The 17788-nt window shown below is 43.8% G+C and overlaps 1 protein-coding gene across 2 annotated transcripts in view; it reads right to left on the minus strand.

Annotated features, from left to right (window-relative positions):
• Positions 1–17788, minus strand: part of DOCK1 (dedicator of cytokinesis 1) — a 522200-nt gene that overhangs the window by 117203 nt on the left and 387209 nt on the right. For both annotated transcript variants that reach the window (XM_058298144.1, XM_058298143.1), the window contains exon 30: positions 3946–4024. In XM_058298144.1, the coding sequence (XP_058154127.1) occupies positions 3946–4024 (79 nt within the window). The remainder of the gene's footprint in view (positions 1–3945; positions 4025–17788) is intronic.

Raw genomic sequence — 17788 nt, forward strand, 5'->3', positions numbered from 1 at the left:
ATGGGTCGCCATGAGTTCCTGCTAATATGAATAAAATTATATAAATGGATAAACTGAAAGTTTGAGGAGAAGTGGGATATTTGCATAATGTCAAAGTATCTCCTCATGATATACCTATTACTCACAAGGGGAAAGGTCAAATTTACAATAGAGAAGTTTGGAAGATTCCATATTCAGGAGATGAAGACCATCAATTGTGGGGAAAATGGAAATGGTGCACCCTTGACATTGAGAAGCACAAGGCATCACTTCTGTGATCTTCCTGCCAAAGATCTGTAACTTGTATCTAATCATGAGGAAGCATCAGACAATTCCACATTGTGAGACATTCATCAAAATAACGGCCCCATAGTCTTCATATATCTCAAGGTCAGGACAGACAAAGAAAGAGTGAGGGACAATTCCAGCCAGAAGTAGAAGAAAGGGCCAAAAAACCTAAATGCACTCCATGAATTAGGATATGACAACAAAATGCAATGGGTGATCCTGAACTAAAAAGGAGGCGACTGGGACAACCGAAGGGACTGGAATGGGGTCAGATGATTAGATGGTAGTCACTGCAGGGTGCGCGTTCTGATTTGGGTAGTTTATTGGAGTTATGTACGAGAAAGTCCTTGTTTGAAGGGAATACATGCTATAGTGTTTGGGGGTGATGGGAGATCAGATTGGTACTTTAATCTCAAAAGGTTAAGGAAATTGTACTTGCCAGAAATGAAAGGCTGAAAGCTGATGAGGAACAGAGGGAAGCAGAAGGGGCACTGGTAGCCCTCAGGGTTGATTATTAAAGAAAAGGAAGCATCAGGAGAGATGCGTACTCTGACCAGCAAACGAGCACCTAAGAACCTGGAGCAGGAGTGGGGACTGCTTTGCCGCATGGCACCCAAGCACCTCAGCAGGCGACGGGAGGACGGATGCTCTCCAGCAAAGCCAATTCCTCCTCGAACAACAATAACTATGCATTTTACACCCACCGAAGGCAAAGCTCTACATTGGACATAAAGAGCAGCTGGCTTTTAAAGCATTTGGGGGCAGCGTTAAGAGTCCACGGGTGGCAAACAGCAGCAAGGACCTCTACATCAGGGAACAGGATCCCACGCTCACAGCCGCCAGAAGAAGGACAAGCAAGAATCTATCCAGCAGGAATGTGCAAGGCCGATGTGGGCAAACTAGGCTACAGGGCAGAGGACACAACCGACATAATCTTGGAGGGGATAGGAAAAAGTAAATACTAGACAGATGTAAATATTTCCCAAATTTAGTTATTATGGAATCCCAATTAAAATCCAAGAAACGTTTTGGATTACACTGGTTTAAAACTTCTTATAGAAGAGGAAATGCACACAAATAGTAAGATAATCTAGCAATAGAAAGCTAATGGGGGTCTAAGGACTCTACTAGCTGGGTGTAAAGACATAGCAATTGAATCATTATGGTAAGAACATAGAGTACAGACTTGATACACATATATTAATACACTTGAAATTATAGTAACGGTGGCATTTCGAATCACTGAGCAAAGAAGAATCTAGTCAAGAAATGAGGAGGGAAAAAGTGAAGTTAGATTCTTACCCCTCAATGGTAAAGACAGAAATCCCAGATGGATTAAATACTGGAAAGTGTTTTTTAAAAATTATGAAAGCATTGGCAGATACTACTTACCTAATAAACAGTTAACTCTACAAAATTGAGGCAAGGAAAGATTTTCCAAGCAAAACCTAAGACCAAATCGTCAGCACTTCAGAGCTGAGTGGTCTTTTGAGTAGCCAGGTGGAGGCAGTCCTGCCTGCAAGCCTGAAATACTATCTGGCTTTTCAAAGAAAAATTTGCCATTCCCTGATGTAAAGTTCAAAAATAGGGAAAACTTGTCTGTAGTGCTAGAAGTCGGGGCAGTGATTACTTTGGGAAGAGTGGCTGGATACTGCCAAGGCACATGAGGGGCTTGTGGGATTCTAGGACTGGTTTTGTTTCTTGATTTGGGTGCTGGGTACACGTGTTCACTTTGTGAAGATTCATCATTTATGATTTGTGCACTTTTCTATATGAATGTTATACATCCACAAAAGCTTAAACAATACTAAAAAGCAAAACAAAACAGAACAAAACAAAAAACCACTAGCCATAAAAGAAATGACTGACAGGTTTGACTATAGAAAAATTAAATATTGCTACATGATAAGCCTAAACCCATGTCTAGGCAGTATCAAAAATTCCAACTTAAAAAAAGTAAGAGAAATAGACCAATAGAAAAATAAGCAAAGGATATTATCAGACAGTCCATAGCAGAAATCTAGTAGACATTAAGTATTCTCAGCTTGACTACTCATTGGGGAAATGCCAATAAAAGTAAGAAGCCAAAATTTTAAAGATGAATAGTACTGACAATGGAGGAAATTTTAGGAAATGGCCGAGAAAGAAGGCTGATGGGATTGCAAACTGCTCAAGCATTTTAGAAAGGTCATTTACAATGCCATTGATTTTAAAATTTCATATCTTTTATGCACTGAGATGCATATGTGAGGATTGTGCACAGCTTGTAACAGTGAAACACTAGAAACAGTCTATTGGTCATCAGTACGGGAACGGCTGGGCAAATGTTGGCATGCTCGTGCTGTGGAAGAAGAGAGGACTGGAAAACACATGAGGCATGATCTCATTCAAGATAAAGCCAAACGAGAGCATGCATGTATACATACAGAGAAGAGCTAGGAAGCACACACACGAGTGATAAGAAGTTTTCCCTGCAGAGGCGAAGTGAGAGTCGGCCAAAGGGTAGAAAGGGGGGGATTTCATATTTTACTCGATATACTGATTTATCCTGCATGAATATTTACAATGAGAATATATCTGTATCTTATGACATCTGAAAAAAGTTTTAAAAATTAAAACTGTGAAAACGTAAGTAACATTTCTAGATATATAGTGCCTGGTTATGCACTTTATATATATTTGTAATACCAATAAAAGAGAAATTTAAAATAAAACATGTTTATAGGTCTTAAGATCAAAAGTCTTAAACCTCATCTAATAAGCTAAATATCACATTAGCTCTAAATTTTCTGGAGATACTGCAAAATGGAAAGTAGATGGTTAGCTAATTTTCATTATCTGGTAAAACATTTCTGAGCTGGCTCACCCACTGGGTATGCTTAAATTCTTGGGCTCCTTCTCAGTGAACAATGCCCTAATCTGACCCAGAAATGGAACATGCTGTTTACATCTGGATGCCTATTTTATTTGCAAACTTTTAGTAGTAAACTGAGCTAAGTGACAATAATGACAAATAAATAAAATCATTATTAACAGCAACACTTCCGGAATACAATGGAACTGTGAGCCACAAATACCAGATGCTCTGTAGGAACCCATGCCAGACAAAATCAGTCCTTATAACACGCACACACTTGCACTCACACATAGTGCACACTGAAGGAGCACCTCTGAAATCCATGTCCCATTTGACCACACCCGGGGAACATGGCAGTAGGGGTCTATGGCTTGATAATGACCCCTGTAGGTTACAAAGCCCAGAGAGAATCAATCTATCAGGGGAAAACCGAGTTCCAAAAGGAAGCTGAGCTCAGCGATGCAAACCAGCCTCTCCCCTGCTAATCCTTCCCCACCTCTGCTAGGACGGCTGAGAAAACCTTGGCAACCACACAATCTGAGATGTGCTGGCATCCCTGCTTGGGGAGCCCCTGCCTGTCACTCTTATTCAACAGTCTCTCTCTGAAACAGCTCTCCCCCTCCCTGCTAAACTGCACAAATATCCAGAAGGTATAATTTTCACTCCTTGGGTTTCAATAATACACATTATAAATTCCATTTCCACACCTCTGATGGGAGACCAATTAAATTGGAGTATCAGAAATATAAAATATTGGCTCAGACCAGCAATTTGTTTTAGCATTATTTCTCAACAAAGGTCATGGCTACCTATTCTCTTACCTGTAGCTCAAAGTTGGCTTGGTCCAAGAATTTTTTGTTCAGCATATCTGCATACTGATTAATTGCTCGCAGGAAGACTCTAAAAGATCAAGAGAAAAATTACATAATTACACACTTTGGCTCTGGCACCTTTGTAGGTTTGGCATTTCAATTAGATATAATCCGAGCCTGTCTGAGAAGTGAACTCTCCGGGTCATAGAAAACAACACGATTTTCTCAATGTAAAGTCCAGAGAATAATCTGCAGATGTGCTCCAAATTAACCAAGGAAATTAGTACAAGAAAAATAAAAGAAACAGACCAAAATAACAGCTTCTGAAAGAAACATAGGAAAAGTATCACTTAAAAAATCTAATAAAGAAGGTGCAAAAATTAAATTTTTTTCTCAAGTCACAATGTCTTAATGTTAATTATTATAATTGGTCTTTCCTTAGCTGACGTGTTAAAAATTTTTAAGTTAAGCAGTTAAAAGCTCAGTTATATACCAGTTACTGGGTATGAAATGGTTTGGTGCAATATTAACTACGATTGGAAGCAACAGATTATTTCATTCTCATTTTTCTAGTATTCTAAATGCTAATTTTCATCATTGTCTACTTGTTTAAAAAAAAAATCCTTACTAGTTCTGAAAGCTTTGGTAGAAATTTTAGCGGGACTCTTAATCATTGATTGAATGATAATATGGCATTTTAAGCAACCAGACCAAAATGTCACATTCTTTAATACCTTGACGTTTCCTTTTTTATGATAAAACATGCAGTTCGGGATGTAACAAATGATTCCAGAGTACTATGTCTTGCACAAGCTTGTTCATTTAGTAGATATGTTTTATTACCCTTGAAAGTGTTTACAATAATAAAGGTCAGTCCAAATACTTCTTTTTAAATGACCCTTCTCCCTTTGCAGGAAGGCAGGCAGGATGCAAGAGGAGTTAGCATTAGGTCACAGATAATAAACTTAATTAAATTCCTCTACTCAGACAGCAGGAAGCAGCTAAAGAGCACAGAAGAATCTGGGTTATTTACTCGTACCTGGCGCTGTCTGACAGACAGCGTTACCTCTTTAGCTCTGCTTGCCTGCACACGCGCCCCAGGCCTCAACCAGCCCGGAGCCGCTACAGGCCAGGGGTCACGGGAGGGGGGTGGGATTCTCTCCCTGGGGTTCTAAGGAGGGCTCCGTCCCCAGCCACCACCACCTGCACCCAGTCTACACCCATTACCACGGAAGTTTCTAGGAGTGGGGATTCCCACACAAATTCACGGGCAGACCTATCAGCAAAGGACCAGAACAGGTGCTACAAAAGGCCTGTGACAGAGTTTGCTCTCTCAGTCACTGGCAAAATCTATAGACAGGGTTATCTGAATTCTGCCCACGGACAGTAAAAAATAACCAGAAGGAGGAGATCAGTGTTAAGTGACTTGAGTGCTTATTTATGGAGGGCACGGGAACCTTGCCTTGTCGGCTCTTCGAGCATGGGGCAGCAGCATCTGTCAGCCATACAGCTGCTGGATTCCGCAAATAAAAATGCAGGATGCCCCTTAAGCTAGGAAAAACAGCCCTTACCATTGAATTTTGTAATTTATTGGGGGAAAAAAAAGCTCTGAATATAGGACATTTAGGGCATTGTGACAAAGTTAGCACAGGACCCAGGACAGATGCATGAAATACAGCACACCTGGCAATCCCAACCAGGGCAGGGGCTTCCCACATCACGTTTGGCTCTCTGAAGTATGGGCTGCGTGGCTAAAGAGCAGACAGTCTGCTTGCCCTCCTGACCCGTGGCGAGGGTGCTGGGATAGCGTCTGGGGCTGTGTGTTGCAGGGACGCCTGTGATCACAGAGAAGCCCTCCAAGTCGTCGGGACTCAACACTTCCTGTCTTTCCCGGGGTGGGCTCTGGAAGCACACAGAACACTGGGCTTATGGCCACCAACAAACACAACTTCTCTCCCTCAGCTGTAGAGCTCAGCTGTTCACGGGTGTGCCCAGGGGCCATATGAGCTTGGGGGAAGACAGTGTCTCCTGCCCTCTGTGACGGCAATGACAAGTTTACTAGAATATGTACTATTATTACAGGGTAATTATTTTGCCTCAAGATAGCACCCAAATAGTTGCAATATGCTACTTCTAATTAAGCTCCAGAAAAACTTCAGCTAGTTAAGTAAAGATATTTCTCAAAATGACTTTTTTTAAGAACATGCCACACTGAAATAATATGAAGGCTGATCAAAAACTTTTTAATGAACTGACAATTGAGAAAGAGCAGTGCTGAGGGATAGATTCTATAATTGATATTCCCCTATAAATTTTTTAAAAGGCCAGGACAAATAATAACCCGGAACGTGAATTGTATGAGGAAAATGAAAGGAAAGATCAAATAAAAAACATCATCAATGCAGTAAACAAAGATCAGATGACGCTCGGGCTCAGTGCTTCCAGGTCTGTGTCATTTCCACAGAACCATCCAGGGTGCAGAGGAATCATACCTAGAGTTCACACGCGACGGGATTAAAATTTAGCTATACCCCAAGTCCACCTGAAAGTAAATCAATGAGCTAATTAGGCCAAAAGAAACAGAAATAGAGACTAATTCTTAAGGATATTTATTCATAAAGATATTTATTACGAACTGTAATCTACAAGCATCATTTCTAATGAATGTCCAACTAGGGAAATAAAAAAGAATATTATATTAGAAGCTTCTGCATAAAAACCTGCTTTTGGCCGCAGAGGGATATGCAAAGGGTCCCCAGCTAAGCCAAGCCACTAGACAGCAGATGCTTGACTTGTCCAAATGGAGGGGCTCCAGCCAGGCTCAGCACAGCTCCCGAGCAAGGCCTCTTGGCCAGGAGACGACCCGGAGGGGAGTGGAGTCCCTAAAGACTGGATTAGGCTGAGCCCTGTGGGAGCTGGGCTTGTGGAAAGGATGGCATCGGAAGAACGGTGGCCTTGCCTGTTTCACTTGTTCAGCGTGCCCCTCCCTGCCGTGCCATGTTGGTGCCTGGCACATCACACACGTCCACTAGGTACCTGTCACAGGAATGAGTGAATGAATGAATGCGCTTTCTCAGATGACCAGGCCCTGGCCCAGACTGGAGGGCTCAGGAAGACTAGGGTTTCTGGAATCCCTGGCTCTCCCTGAAGTCCTTCCGTGCCTTCCATGGACTTCTTCAACGTTTTTAATGGTGGAGTTCAGTTCTTTTTAGTTTCTCATTTCCTGACATTCTCATTGGGCATTGGGCACGTGTGGCAGGGCACCGCCCCGTCTTTCTTCTCTTTGCCTCCAGAGCTTGCCCCTTGACGGTGGCAGCGTCATCTTGTACGTCAGTATCCCCAGAGCAGTGAGAAGGCTTTTGTGCCCACCAGGCATGTTCTGAAGGGTTCTGATAGAAGGAACTGTTAGTTTATAATTTGACCAACACCTCTGAGAGCCAAGATGTGTGCCCAGAACCTCAGGCCAGTTAAATAAAACAGCATAGAACAAAAACAAACAACCCCCCACCCCGAGCGTGCTCCCCGCCGGAGGCGGATGAGGGTGGGACGTGCAAGGAGAGACTTTCAGCTTTGCTTTTGCTCACCCTCTCGCAATGTGTTTCTCTGAATCCTCGCCATTCCACAGCACTGTGCTTAAGCATCAGAAATCATGAATAACGTGCTGATGCCAGGGGCCCTCAGCGAGCACGGGAACAAGACGCTGGTAAGGGGTGGCAGGCGGGGACGGGGGGCAGTGGAAGGAGGGGATTGGAAAGGACAGGTGCTTCTTCTATCTCCCAGGAACTCGAGGGACTGATGGGGGAGAAGAACGATTACCCCTGTCAACCAAACATGTTCTTATGTCTTATTCTGAGCCAGGAAAATTAAATGATTTCTGAAAACCAAAGCTAATGGGGTGAGAATTAAATGCTTTCATGGATGCTAACCCAGATGGTCAAAATGATTTTAAAAAGGGGGTTGGGGGGATGTAGGCCATATTTCATGAAGTTTTTTTCAGTAGTCTTTAACCTATGGAAGGATATGCTTATAATCTAAATTTTTAGAAGATAAAGCTGAATTAACAAATGAACCACAGGGCACATTACATCACTCTAAAAATATGCAAAAAGTCAAGAGGTCTAGAAGTCATCTCTCTAAGACTTTTCACATTATTCAAGGCAAATGACTGCAAATTTTATTTTTAATGGTCCCATGGAAAGAAATTTATCTCACTCTTCTTGGTAACTTATTCCCATCTCCAGGAAGTGAGAATCCTCATTTTTATCAATCCTTGCACAATATTACCTAGTTTAAATAATTTGGGTCAAAGAGAAATGGAGATAGTTCATCCCTCAAATCCACATAAAAAGAAAAATAACCAAGAAGTTTCCTGACTTCATTGTTCCTCTCCAGGCTAAGCTCTCTGACACTTAACCACGGTTCCCTGCCACTAGAAGTAAATGCTGGGCTATAATGCCTGACGGCATCGAATGCAGGTTGAATTACAGTCTACACACACCCACGCGGCCAATTAATCCAATTGTCTATCTATCTATCTATCTCTCCGTCTATCTGTCTATGGCTCACGACCTGGGGAACTCTGCTCAAGCTTCTGAGGCCCTCATGTTTTCATCTGACAAATGAAAAGCACTAAACCACAGGACCTTGAGGGCCCCTTGAACTTTGAATGTATGGACTTTTTTTTTTTAACTTTCATTCTAAAAGTAAGAATGAGATATTGCCACATATTACAAAGGCATTTTTAATAACATGGACTCCACAGGCAATGTACAAAAATTTAACTAACTCTGGTAAAAGGGGAAGGCAGGGCCTGCGACGCCTATTCCGTGGCCTTGAAGTGACGAACTGGGTGTAGCTTGGGGAGGGGGCTCCGCCCGCCAAGAGGCACCAGCTGGGTCCCAAGCCTTGACAACATGCCGTTTCTAGGGGAGGCGCTGCCAGCCTGGCTCCTGGGCCTCTCCCCTTGTGCCCTGCTCTGTCCCTGCTCAAACAGGGCTGTGGAGGTGGGCTCCAAGCAGCCCACTGCGAAGAGCTGCCTATCAGAAAGCAAAGTGCAGTACAGGCCTAAATAATTATGTGCTAATTGAGTAGAGGGGCACTTAGCAAGTGGAAGACAATCAGGAACCAATTTAACTATTACAACCTCCTGGCACAATTACAGTCACTAAAATGACTTTATGATGATGGAGCCTCAGGCATTTCTAGCATCTCTGTTACCCGGTGTTTGCTGCCAATAAAAATAAGATGAGGAGCCTCATTACTACAGAGGGGAAAATATCAAGCAAGGCACTGAACGGACTTCCAGTGGAATACCAAGCCCCAGTTCTCAAACTGTTGAGCTGGGGTTTTATTTACTTTCCCTTTCCTAAACTTACTTTAAGTTACATAATTAGATGGTGCAGTTCAATATAAAGACATTTAAATACCTCTAGCATTAAAAGAAGAGCTGTTTTGTACAAACTGGGTGGAAAAACGGAAACAAATTAAAAGTGACAGATTCTATCCCTGCAGAACAATGAGTCAAGTAGTGGTAGCTGGAAATTTGTCTTGAAATGATTTCCACATAATTCAGGAATGCTGGGAAGGAGAGGGAACTTAAGGTGAAGTGATAAAAGAGATATGGAAAATGTCACTTCAATTAAATGGGAGAGAGATAATGAATGCTTTATTTCAGCCAATCCATCTTCTGGCACAGCCCCACACTTGCAGAACGACTGTTATTTTTTCAAGGCAGTGACTAAATAGGGTCATCCACTTCCTATAGTGGGACTTTGGCTAGGAAATGACACCTACATGTACAGAAGAAAGCTATTTCTAAGAAAGTCCCCTAGTTAGGAGCAGTAGAGAAATGCACAGAAGCTGGGGGGCCTGGGTGGGATCTGCCCCCGTCTTTGCAATTTGGGAAGTAGTGAGAAGACCAATGTCACCAGACCTTACTGGGGATGAAGCGTGTGTGTGTGTGTGTGTGTGTGTGTGTGTGTGTGTGTGTGTGGCTGAGGCCAGAATGTGAGGAGCTGGGAACACTGGGGCATGGAGTATGCACATCAACATGGGCAGTACAGTCTTTAAAGAATGGAAGAAACATCTGTGATCAGGGACTCTAAAGCCAAAAGATGCAACCACCATTGTTTCCTGTCTGCACAACTGTGCTTCTTTTTTCCAAGGTTTCCTTTTTTCCCCCTCCAAATCAATAAAGACTTAAATACCCATTCAACTCAACTGAAAAACTGCTCTGAACCTTCTGGACAGCGAGCCCTGTTAGAAGCAGACTCTGTTCAGGACCCTGATGGGAAGAGGATTTCCCAGTGCACCTGCATCAGACGTCCGTCATGCCATTACCCACCCCCCACCCACATCGTGGGAGCTCTGTGGGCAGAAATCTCCAGGCCCTCATCTACCTGTCTGACCCATGCTAAATAGAATGGCTCCCTGGAGTTAAATTCTGGCTCTGTTTCCCGCCCAAATGGTACTCAGTGGCCAACAAGGCCAGCCAGGGCAGAAGGTGGGAAAAGCTGACAGTTGACCTGTTTTTGTAAATAAAGTTTTATTGAAACCCAGCCACACCATTCGTGCCCATCAAGAGCAGCATCAAGTACCTGTGCCTGCAAACATTCTGGCCCTTTACAGAAACTGTTTGCTGACCCAGCAAAGATGGGATCCAATTCTGATCTGTTCTCTTTGCAGATCTTTGCATGGTACTTGATTTGTCTTGCCAAGGTTCCTGCTTGTGTTGAAGCCATCAGGAAATACAACTCAATCAGACAGATCTTGAATACCTTCCTCTACCAATCAGAAGCTACAAACTGCCCATCTTGAGCCCTAAAGTGGAGGTGCCAAGTGTCAAGCTCAAAGCGATTTGGAAACCAAGGCCAGCAGTGTCCTTCCACCAAGCCACTGCCTTAACCTCACATTTTCATAAAGACACCACTCTCCCTCCATTCTCCTACTCCTGCCTCCTCCTTCTCACTCTCCTCTCCCTCCCTGACTCTGCCTAGATCACCTATTCAGAGTCACTAAGTGAGCACTTTGGATGGGGGAGGGGGGCGGGAGGGATACCCAGTAAACTGTTGATGCCATTTGCTTGTGTGTCTATAATGGCTGCACAGAGGGGCAAGTCAAAGTCCTTGCCCAAGCTAGCACTTGTCCTGGGTCCCCTGGGAGAGAAAGCATATAAATCACGAATCCTGCCCTTGGGGAACTACAAGCTTACTAGAAGGCAGACAAAGGCATGCTGCTGAGGAGCTCAGAAATGCCTTAGCAGTGAATGCTAGGAGGTTGTGAAGCCTCAATCAGGGCAGGAGGCAGAGAACGCCACCCTGGGGTTTGGAAAGGGAACAGCAGATCCTGACTCTAAGACTCCATCTTGGCAAATAAACAAGATTCTGGCTGTCTGGGTTTTATTATACACCAATACACCAATCATCCCAGAGATACCCCCCGCCCCCACCCCAGCGTCCCAGCATCCATCAGGTCAGTCTCTCTCCCTCTACCTCCGGGCTCATCCCATTGTTTGGTGACCACTGGTGGATGACTAAACAGGGAGGTGATGATGGTCAACCACCACACCAGGGAAGCAAGAGAGTCTACAGCAGCAAACAGGAGAATTCCATCCATCAGTCACATGGGATCTAAGCACCCTCTTAGAGGTGGAGTGGCCATCATCATCCCAGGGTCTTCAGGATGGAGGAATAAAATATGGATTAGATGGACTTACTGGCATTCTACTATAGAATTATTGTGACTCTAGCAATGGCAGAAATTATATCATTGACGTGGAGACAGTGGCCATGGGAGTTACTGAGGGCAGGGAGAGGGAAAAAGAGGGGTGATATTGGGGCATTTTCGGGACTTGGCATTGTCCTGAATGATATTGCAGGGACAGATGCAGGACATTATATATCCTGTCATAACCCACTGAATGGACTGGTGAAGAGTGAACTACAATGTAAACTATAATTCATGGTGTGTAGCAGTGCTCCAAAATATACTCATCAAATGAAAAGCATGTACCACACTAATGAAAGAAGCTGTCAATGTGGGAGGAGTGGGGTATGTGGGGAGTGGGGTATATGGGAACCTCTTATTTTTTTTTATTGTAACATTTTGTGTTATTTAGGTATCTTTTAAAAAAAGATTTAAAAATTTTTTTAAAAAGCAAAGTGAAGGCCTCTGCTGCAGCCCAGGTTGGGGACAGACGTGTGATTCCACAGTTCCATGCTCTGGGCGAAGTGCTGGCTGTTCTAAAAGACTGGTGTAAGAGAGTGTGCGATTATCTGTCACTGGAGAATCTCAGACTTTTACTCTCCAAAGAGCCAGACTGTTCAGAATTGTTGTGGAAGTAGGTGGGGTATTAATAAATGAGCATAAACAAAGAAACAAGCAAATGTTAAAATACCCCCACCAGCAATATGCCTGGGGTCCTTTATGGCCCCAGAGGGTCACTTCTCCCCAACTCTGGGCAGGACATGGCTGCCTAGATGGCACGTCCCCTGGCCTGCTGTGAGCCACCTAGGCTGAGTATTCATTCCCCATGGCCCCCAGAATGCATCTTGTAGAAAACTCAGTATGCTCTAAATGAATCCCTCTAGTGAGTCCAGAAGAAAAAGTTGTGGTCAGAAGGCTTAACTGTAGGGTTGAAGGCATAAATTCTTAAAAGAGAAACTGGGATAGTTACAAAGCAGAATGCTTCTTTCAAGTTATTTCAAACTCAGAATATAACAGCTTTGCTCAGAATTTATCCTGGTTGGTTTTTAAAACTTGCCACCAGGTACTTCAGTCATTTAGCAAACTAAATTTGCTTTAGGCGCATGTGACCACAGGCTAAAAGCCAGGACAGAGGCCTGGGTGCTTGAGAAGGTTCTGGTAGCAGCAAACATTTTCCACATGTCCATATCCCCACAGGTGTTTGACTTACTACTCAATCAGCTTCACTCACACCAGACCTGGGGGGTGTCTCCACTTGGGGTACATCCTTAGAGAGGAATTGGAGAAAACACACCCAGAGGTGAAGTGGAATGGGTAGGAGCCTTGAGGTCATGCCAGTTTGGATTTAAATCCTGCTCCATCATTTACGGGCTGTGAAACCTTGGGCAAGTTAATTAAGGGTTTTGAACCCCAGTCTTCCTTACCAAGGTCTGTGGGTGAGAACGAGAGGAGTCAGTGTTTGTAAAGAGCCCGGGTCATATGGTTGTTCAATAATTGGTAACTATTACTCCAAGTAGGCTAGAGATAGAAAAGTGAGATGAAGGTTTCCATCATCTTAGTTATTCTTTGCTTCAAAAGATGTTTCTGGAGGATCATCTCAATTTGTAGTGGGCAAAAGAAAGTTTAGGAGAATAGTGGTCATGAAAGCTCAGCTGTTATCCAGTCTTTTAGGAAATGAGAAAGTCTTATAACAGAGCTTTCAACTCTTGGCCTTCACTGTGGCTCAGAATTACCATCACTCAACTGCTGAGTGTAGATAACACATTTGTTCACTATCTTTGTCTGTGGAGAGTTGCCAAAACAGTGCCAAAGACTTTCACAGAAGATGTAAATTTCCAAAAGTGGAGACGTGGGGCCTGGCGAGGTTAGTGAATGGGTTTGGAGACCATGTTTCTTAATGGTATACTGCAGAGACGGGATGCCAGGCCAGGGCTTCTGCTCGGCAGATATCAAGGAAAGGTTGCCTGCCCTGGGGAGGTAACCATCTTGGTAGGTTTTCTACCGCTGTGGAACAAATTACCACAAGTTTAGTGGCTGAAAAACGCACACCCTTTTACCACCTCACAGTTCTGTAGGTCAGAAGTCCAGTGGGCTGAGCTGGGTTCTCGCTTGGGGTCTCACAAGATTGAAGTCAAGGTGCTGGCAAGCCTTGTTCTTCTCTGGAAGCTCTGAGGAAGAATCTGTTTCCAAGGTCCTTCACGTGGTTGGCAGAATCCAACTCCTTGCAGCTGGAGGCTGGAGGTTCCCATTTCCTTGCTGGCTGTTAGCCGCTCTGCCCCCTGCTCTGGGAGGCTGCTACATTCCTTCTCGGGCAGGTCCCTCTTTCAGCAATGGCATGAGCTCTTCTTCTGCTAGCAGCCAGAGAAAACTCTCCCTATTTTAAGGACCCATGTGACTGCATTAGGCCCACCCAGATAAACTCCTCATCTTAAGGTTAACTGATGAGTAATCTTAATTACATGAGCAGGACCCCTTTTCTAGCTTATAATCAGGGCAGTGATCCTGCATTGTACTCATAGCTCCACCCAAATATGAGAAGAGGGTATTACACAGGGAAAAGAGTCATTTGGGGGTGAGTAGGAGAATCCTGCCCACCACAGTGGGTTCACCATTCTCCTCATCAATCACTTTGGAGCCAAAAACTCAACTCCCAATAGGATTCTCTAGGTCCTGCTAGAATATCCTCCTGCAGCCTGTGCCTAAACCCAGAGTGAGACCGTCACCACGGAGCTTTCTCTTTTGTTGGCCTCTCTCCTGTTTGAGCATTTGTGATAAGATGAAAAACTCAGTTTAGTGAATGGGAAGTCAGGAGATAAAGTTAGAAATAGCAATGAAAGCCAGGTCTCAAGAGAATGGAGTGGCATGTGCAGGAGGTGGCTTTTCTGCTATCCACCTGAGTGGCACTTTCTATTAACAAGCACAACCTCGTTTTAAGCTTCTGATATAATCTGATTCCCAATTCATTTGTTCACTGGGTTCAGAGGAACCACCTATATGACAAGAGCTCGAGAACTGAGAATGATTTTCTTCCCCATATGGTCCATAAACTGCACCTAAGTAGTCATTCACATCTACATAATTCCTCTGATTCGAACTAAAAAGACAAGGCTTACTTCTCCCTGGAGTGCTGTGGCCCTGCACATTAACAAACGGAGCTGGAATTCTCCTGCCCATATTATAACCCTAAGGAGAGAAATGTGAAGTCAGACAGTATCATATCCAAGGCTGGCATCTATGCCAGAGACCAGCAAACTGAAGACTCCTAGCCAAAGCTGGCCACCATCTGTTTTTTGTAAATAAAATTTTAATAGAACACAGTCATGCTCATGCATCTACATGCTGTCTCTGGTTGCTCTCATGATACAACAGCAGAAATGAGTGGCAGTGACAGCGACTGTACAACCTGCAAAACTGAAAAAATCCACTATCTGGCCCTTTACAGAGAGAATTTGCCAATCCCAGCTCTAGCCATCATTTTAATAAATGATATGCAAGGAGGAAAGGAGGGAAGCTATAACCGCATACCTCTAGCCCTAAGGACAGTTTGTACTACTTTCTTCCTATAAACCATTAATCCTTCCCTGGTTTAGATTTTATTTCCAGTTAAAACTGACTATCTTTTCATATTAAAACCATTTTGTCTTGTTTATTCTTTACTGGACATAGAGCTGGCACTGCCATATCCTTGAATGTAACAAACAAGCAACCGTTAGCTTTCTTCTCAAGGAAAACACTGGTCTGAGGTTTGGAAGACCAGGATTCATGTCTCGGTTGGGGTTGAGAGGCAGCTTGTATGGTGGTAGAGCAGGTACTCTAAGAATAAATGATCTGTAAGGCAACCCAGGTTCCACTGCTGACTATTTTAGCTATGTGAATCTATGTCACCATCTATAAAAGGGGTATAAAAAGCACATAACTTCCTGGATGGTAATGATTAAATCAGCTAAAATATGCACAGTGCCTAGAACACTTCCTGGTATGCAGTAAGCCCAGCGTAAGTGGTAGGAGGGCTACAAATTACTTCCAAATACTTCACCAGAAGGGCTGGTTTAAGTGACACACTATAAAGAGTCAGTTGCTTGGCAGCTGTCGTGATTTGAAGCTGTATTTACCCCTGAAAAGTATATTCTTAAAGCTAATCCAATACATTCCTGCGGGTGTAAACCTATGGTATGTAGGACCTATTGATTAGGTTAGTCAAGGCAAGGCCCAGGATGGCCTTCTCCATCTAAGTGGAGTTCTTCATAAATGGGATGAATGCAGAGAGAGAGAGAAAGGCATGGAAGCAAGAAGCTGAAAGCCACAAAACCTGGAAGAGAAGGGAGAGACCAGCAGATGCCACCATGTGCCTCGCCCTGTGACAGAGGAGCCAATGATTGCCAGCAGCTGGTCTTAGAGAGAAAGCACCTCCTGATGATTCCTTGATCTGGACATTTTCTCAGCCTTGAAACCATAAGCTTATAAAGTAATAAATTCCCATTGCTAAAAGTTGGTCTATTTTTGGTATCTGCATTTTGGTAGCCTAGCAGACTAAAACACCAACCTTTAATAAAATGCCACATTCCAGGGGAGCAGACATGGCTCAAAAGTTGATTGCCTGCTTCCCATGTACAAAGTCCTGGTTCAATCCCCAGTGTCCCCTTAAAAAACACTAAAGCCACATTCTGGAAGGTTGCTACAGCAAGAGTTTTGGCTCGCCTCATACTCATCAAAAGCAGGGGCTTTAGAATAATTGTTAGAAATTATTTTCTGTTGTAAAATTTGTGCCTTCTTAAAAAGTATAATGGATAATAGAAATGGGCTGTCATTGTTGAAATCAATGCTAAGCAATATATGTGGATTAGCTAAAAATATTTCAAGGACTCTTCCCAACTTGTCAGCAAATACAGATCAAGGGAGCCTGGGTCAGGGGATAAGCTTGGAGTCCATGGTCTAGTCTCAAGCCTCGGGTCTGGAGGACTTTGGCTGCCTGATGATCATAAGCTTAACTGAATTTTGCCTCCAGAATATTGTCTCACCTGCCTCTATGAATCTTTTGTGCGAGCTATAGGCAAAGCACCTAAAATGACAGAGAAGTAGGGTTTCATGAAGCCTAAAGAATAGACTATGTGCATGGTTTGTGCCTTTTTGTTAAATAGTGTTCTTAAAACAAATGTCTGTAGGTGTGGGGCAATTTAATCTGAGACTTTTTTTCATTATTACCTGGTATCAAAGCTGTGGGAGGAAAGCTAACCTTCACCCACTTTTAACAATAGAAAGCTAATGGTGCCTATGAAAAAAGAACCTAAAGTTGCCTTTGGTCAGCTCCTGACAGTGTAGCTTCCCACTTACAGAGGTGTGACTTGGCACTGGCCTGAACCCCACCTGCCACCTCTGCAGAATGAGCTTGGAAAGAATGCTGGCCCATGAGGAAACAGACGCACAAGCCCCAGTCCTACCGTGGAAGCCAGTGGGGGCCAAATGGAGGGCTGTCTTCTCAATCTGTCCCTGGGAAATCAACTTGCCAGTCATTTCTGATCTCCCATATTGATACAAGACTTTAATGAAGGCCTGACTAATGGCAAGTATGAGATGAAAGGCAGATGCCAGTTAAGGCCACTTCATGTTTCCCAGGAGATATGGTTGATGCAAGGTTGTCAAATGAATTTGAGATGAGTTCTTTCTGGTGAGCCCATCTTCATCATTTTTGTCACCTGAGGTCCAGAGAATGCCAGCATCAGTAGCAGGTTTTTCTTCCCACAGGGGTCTCTGGGTCAGCATTTACACCCTACTTCTCAATGGTCCAGAGAATCCCTTTGTTTTCCTGCCTTTTTTTGACCTCCTGAAAACTTGCAGCTAAACTGGAAGAGGGATTCCCTCCCCCTGCTACCTCAAGAGTCAAGAATCCGCTTTGTGAGAGCAGCGCCTTTCCTCACAGTATTCCCCCCCCCAGCCCCTCACACTTCTGCTGCTACATCTCACCTTGAAGCAATGGAACAAGATGGATACAGCACACTGGCTTATTTCAGTTAACCTTTACGCCACCCAGCAGCAAGGGGGATACGGGACACTAGGTTAGACATTAAGACACAGAGTAGGAGAAAATCAGTGCCTTGTTCTTCACATGCAAGGGGAAGGAAGCTTAGCATTGACCAACCATCTCTTCTAT

Source organism: Dasypus novemcinctus, chromosome 6 (assembly GCF_030445035.2).
Source record: "Dasypus novemcinctus isolate mDasNov1 chromosome 6, mDasNov1.1.hap2, whole genome shotgun sequence".
Lineage (NCBI taxonomy): Eukaryota > Metazoa > Chordata > Mammalia > Cingulata > Dasypodidae > Dasypus > Dasypus novemcinctus.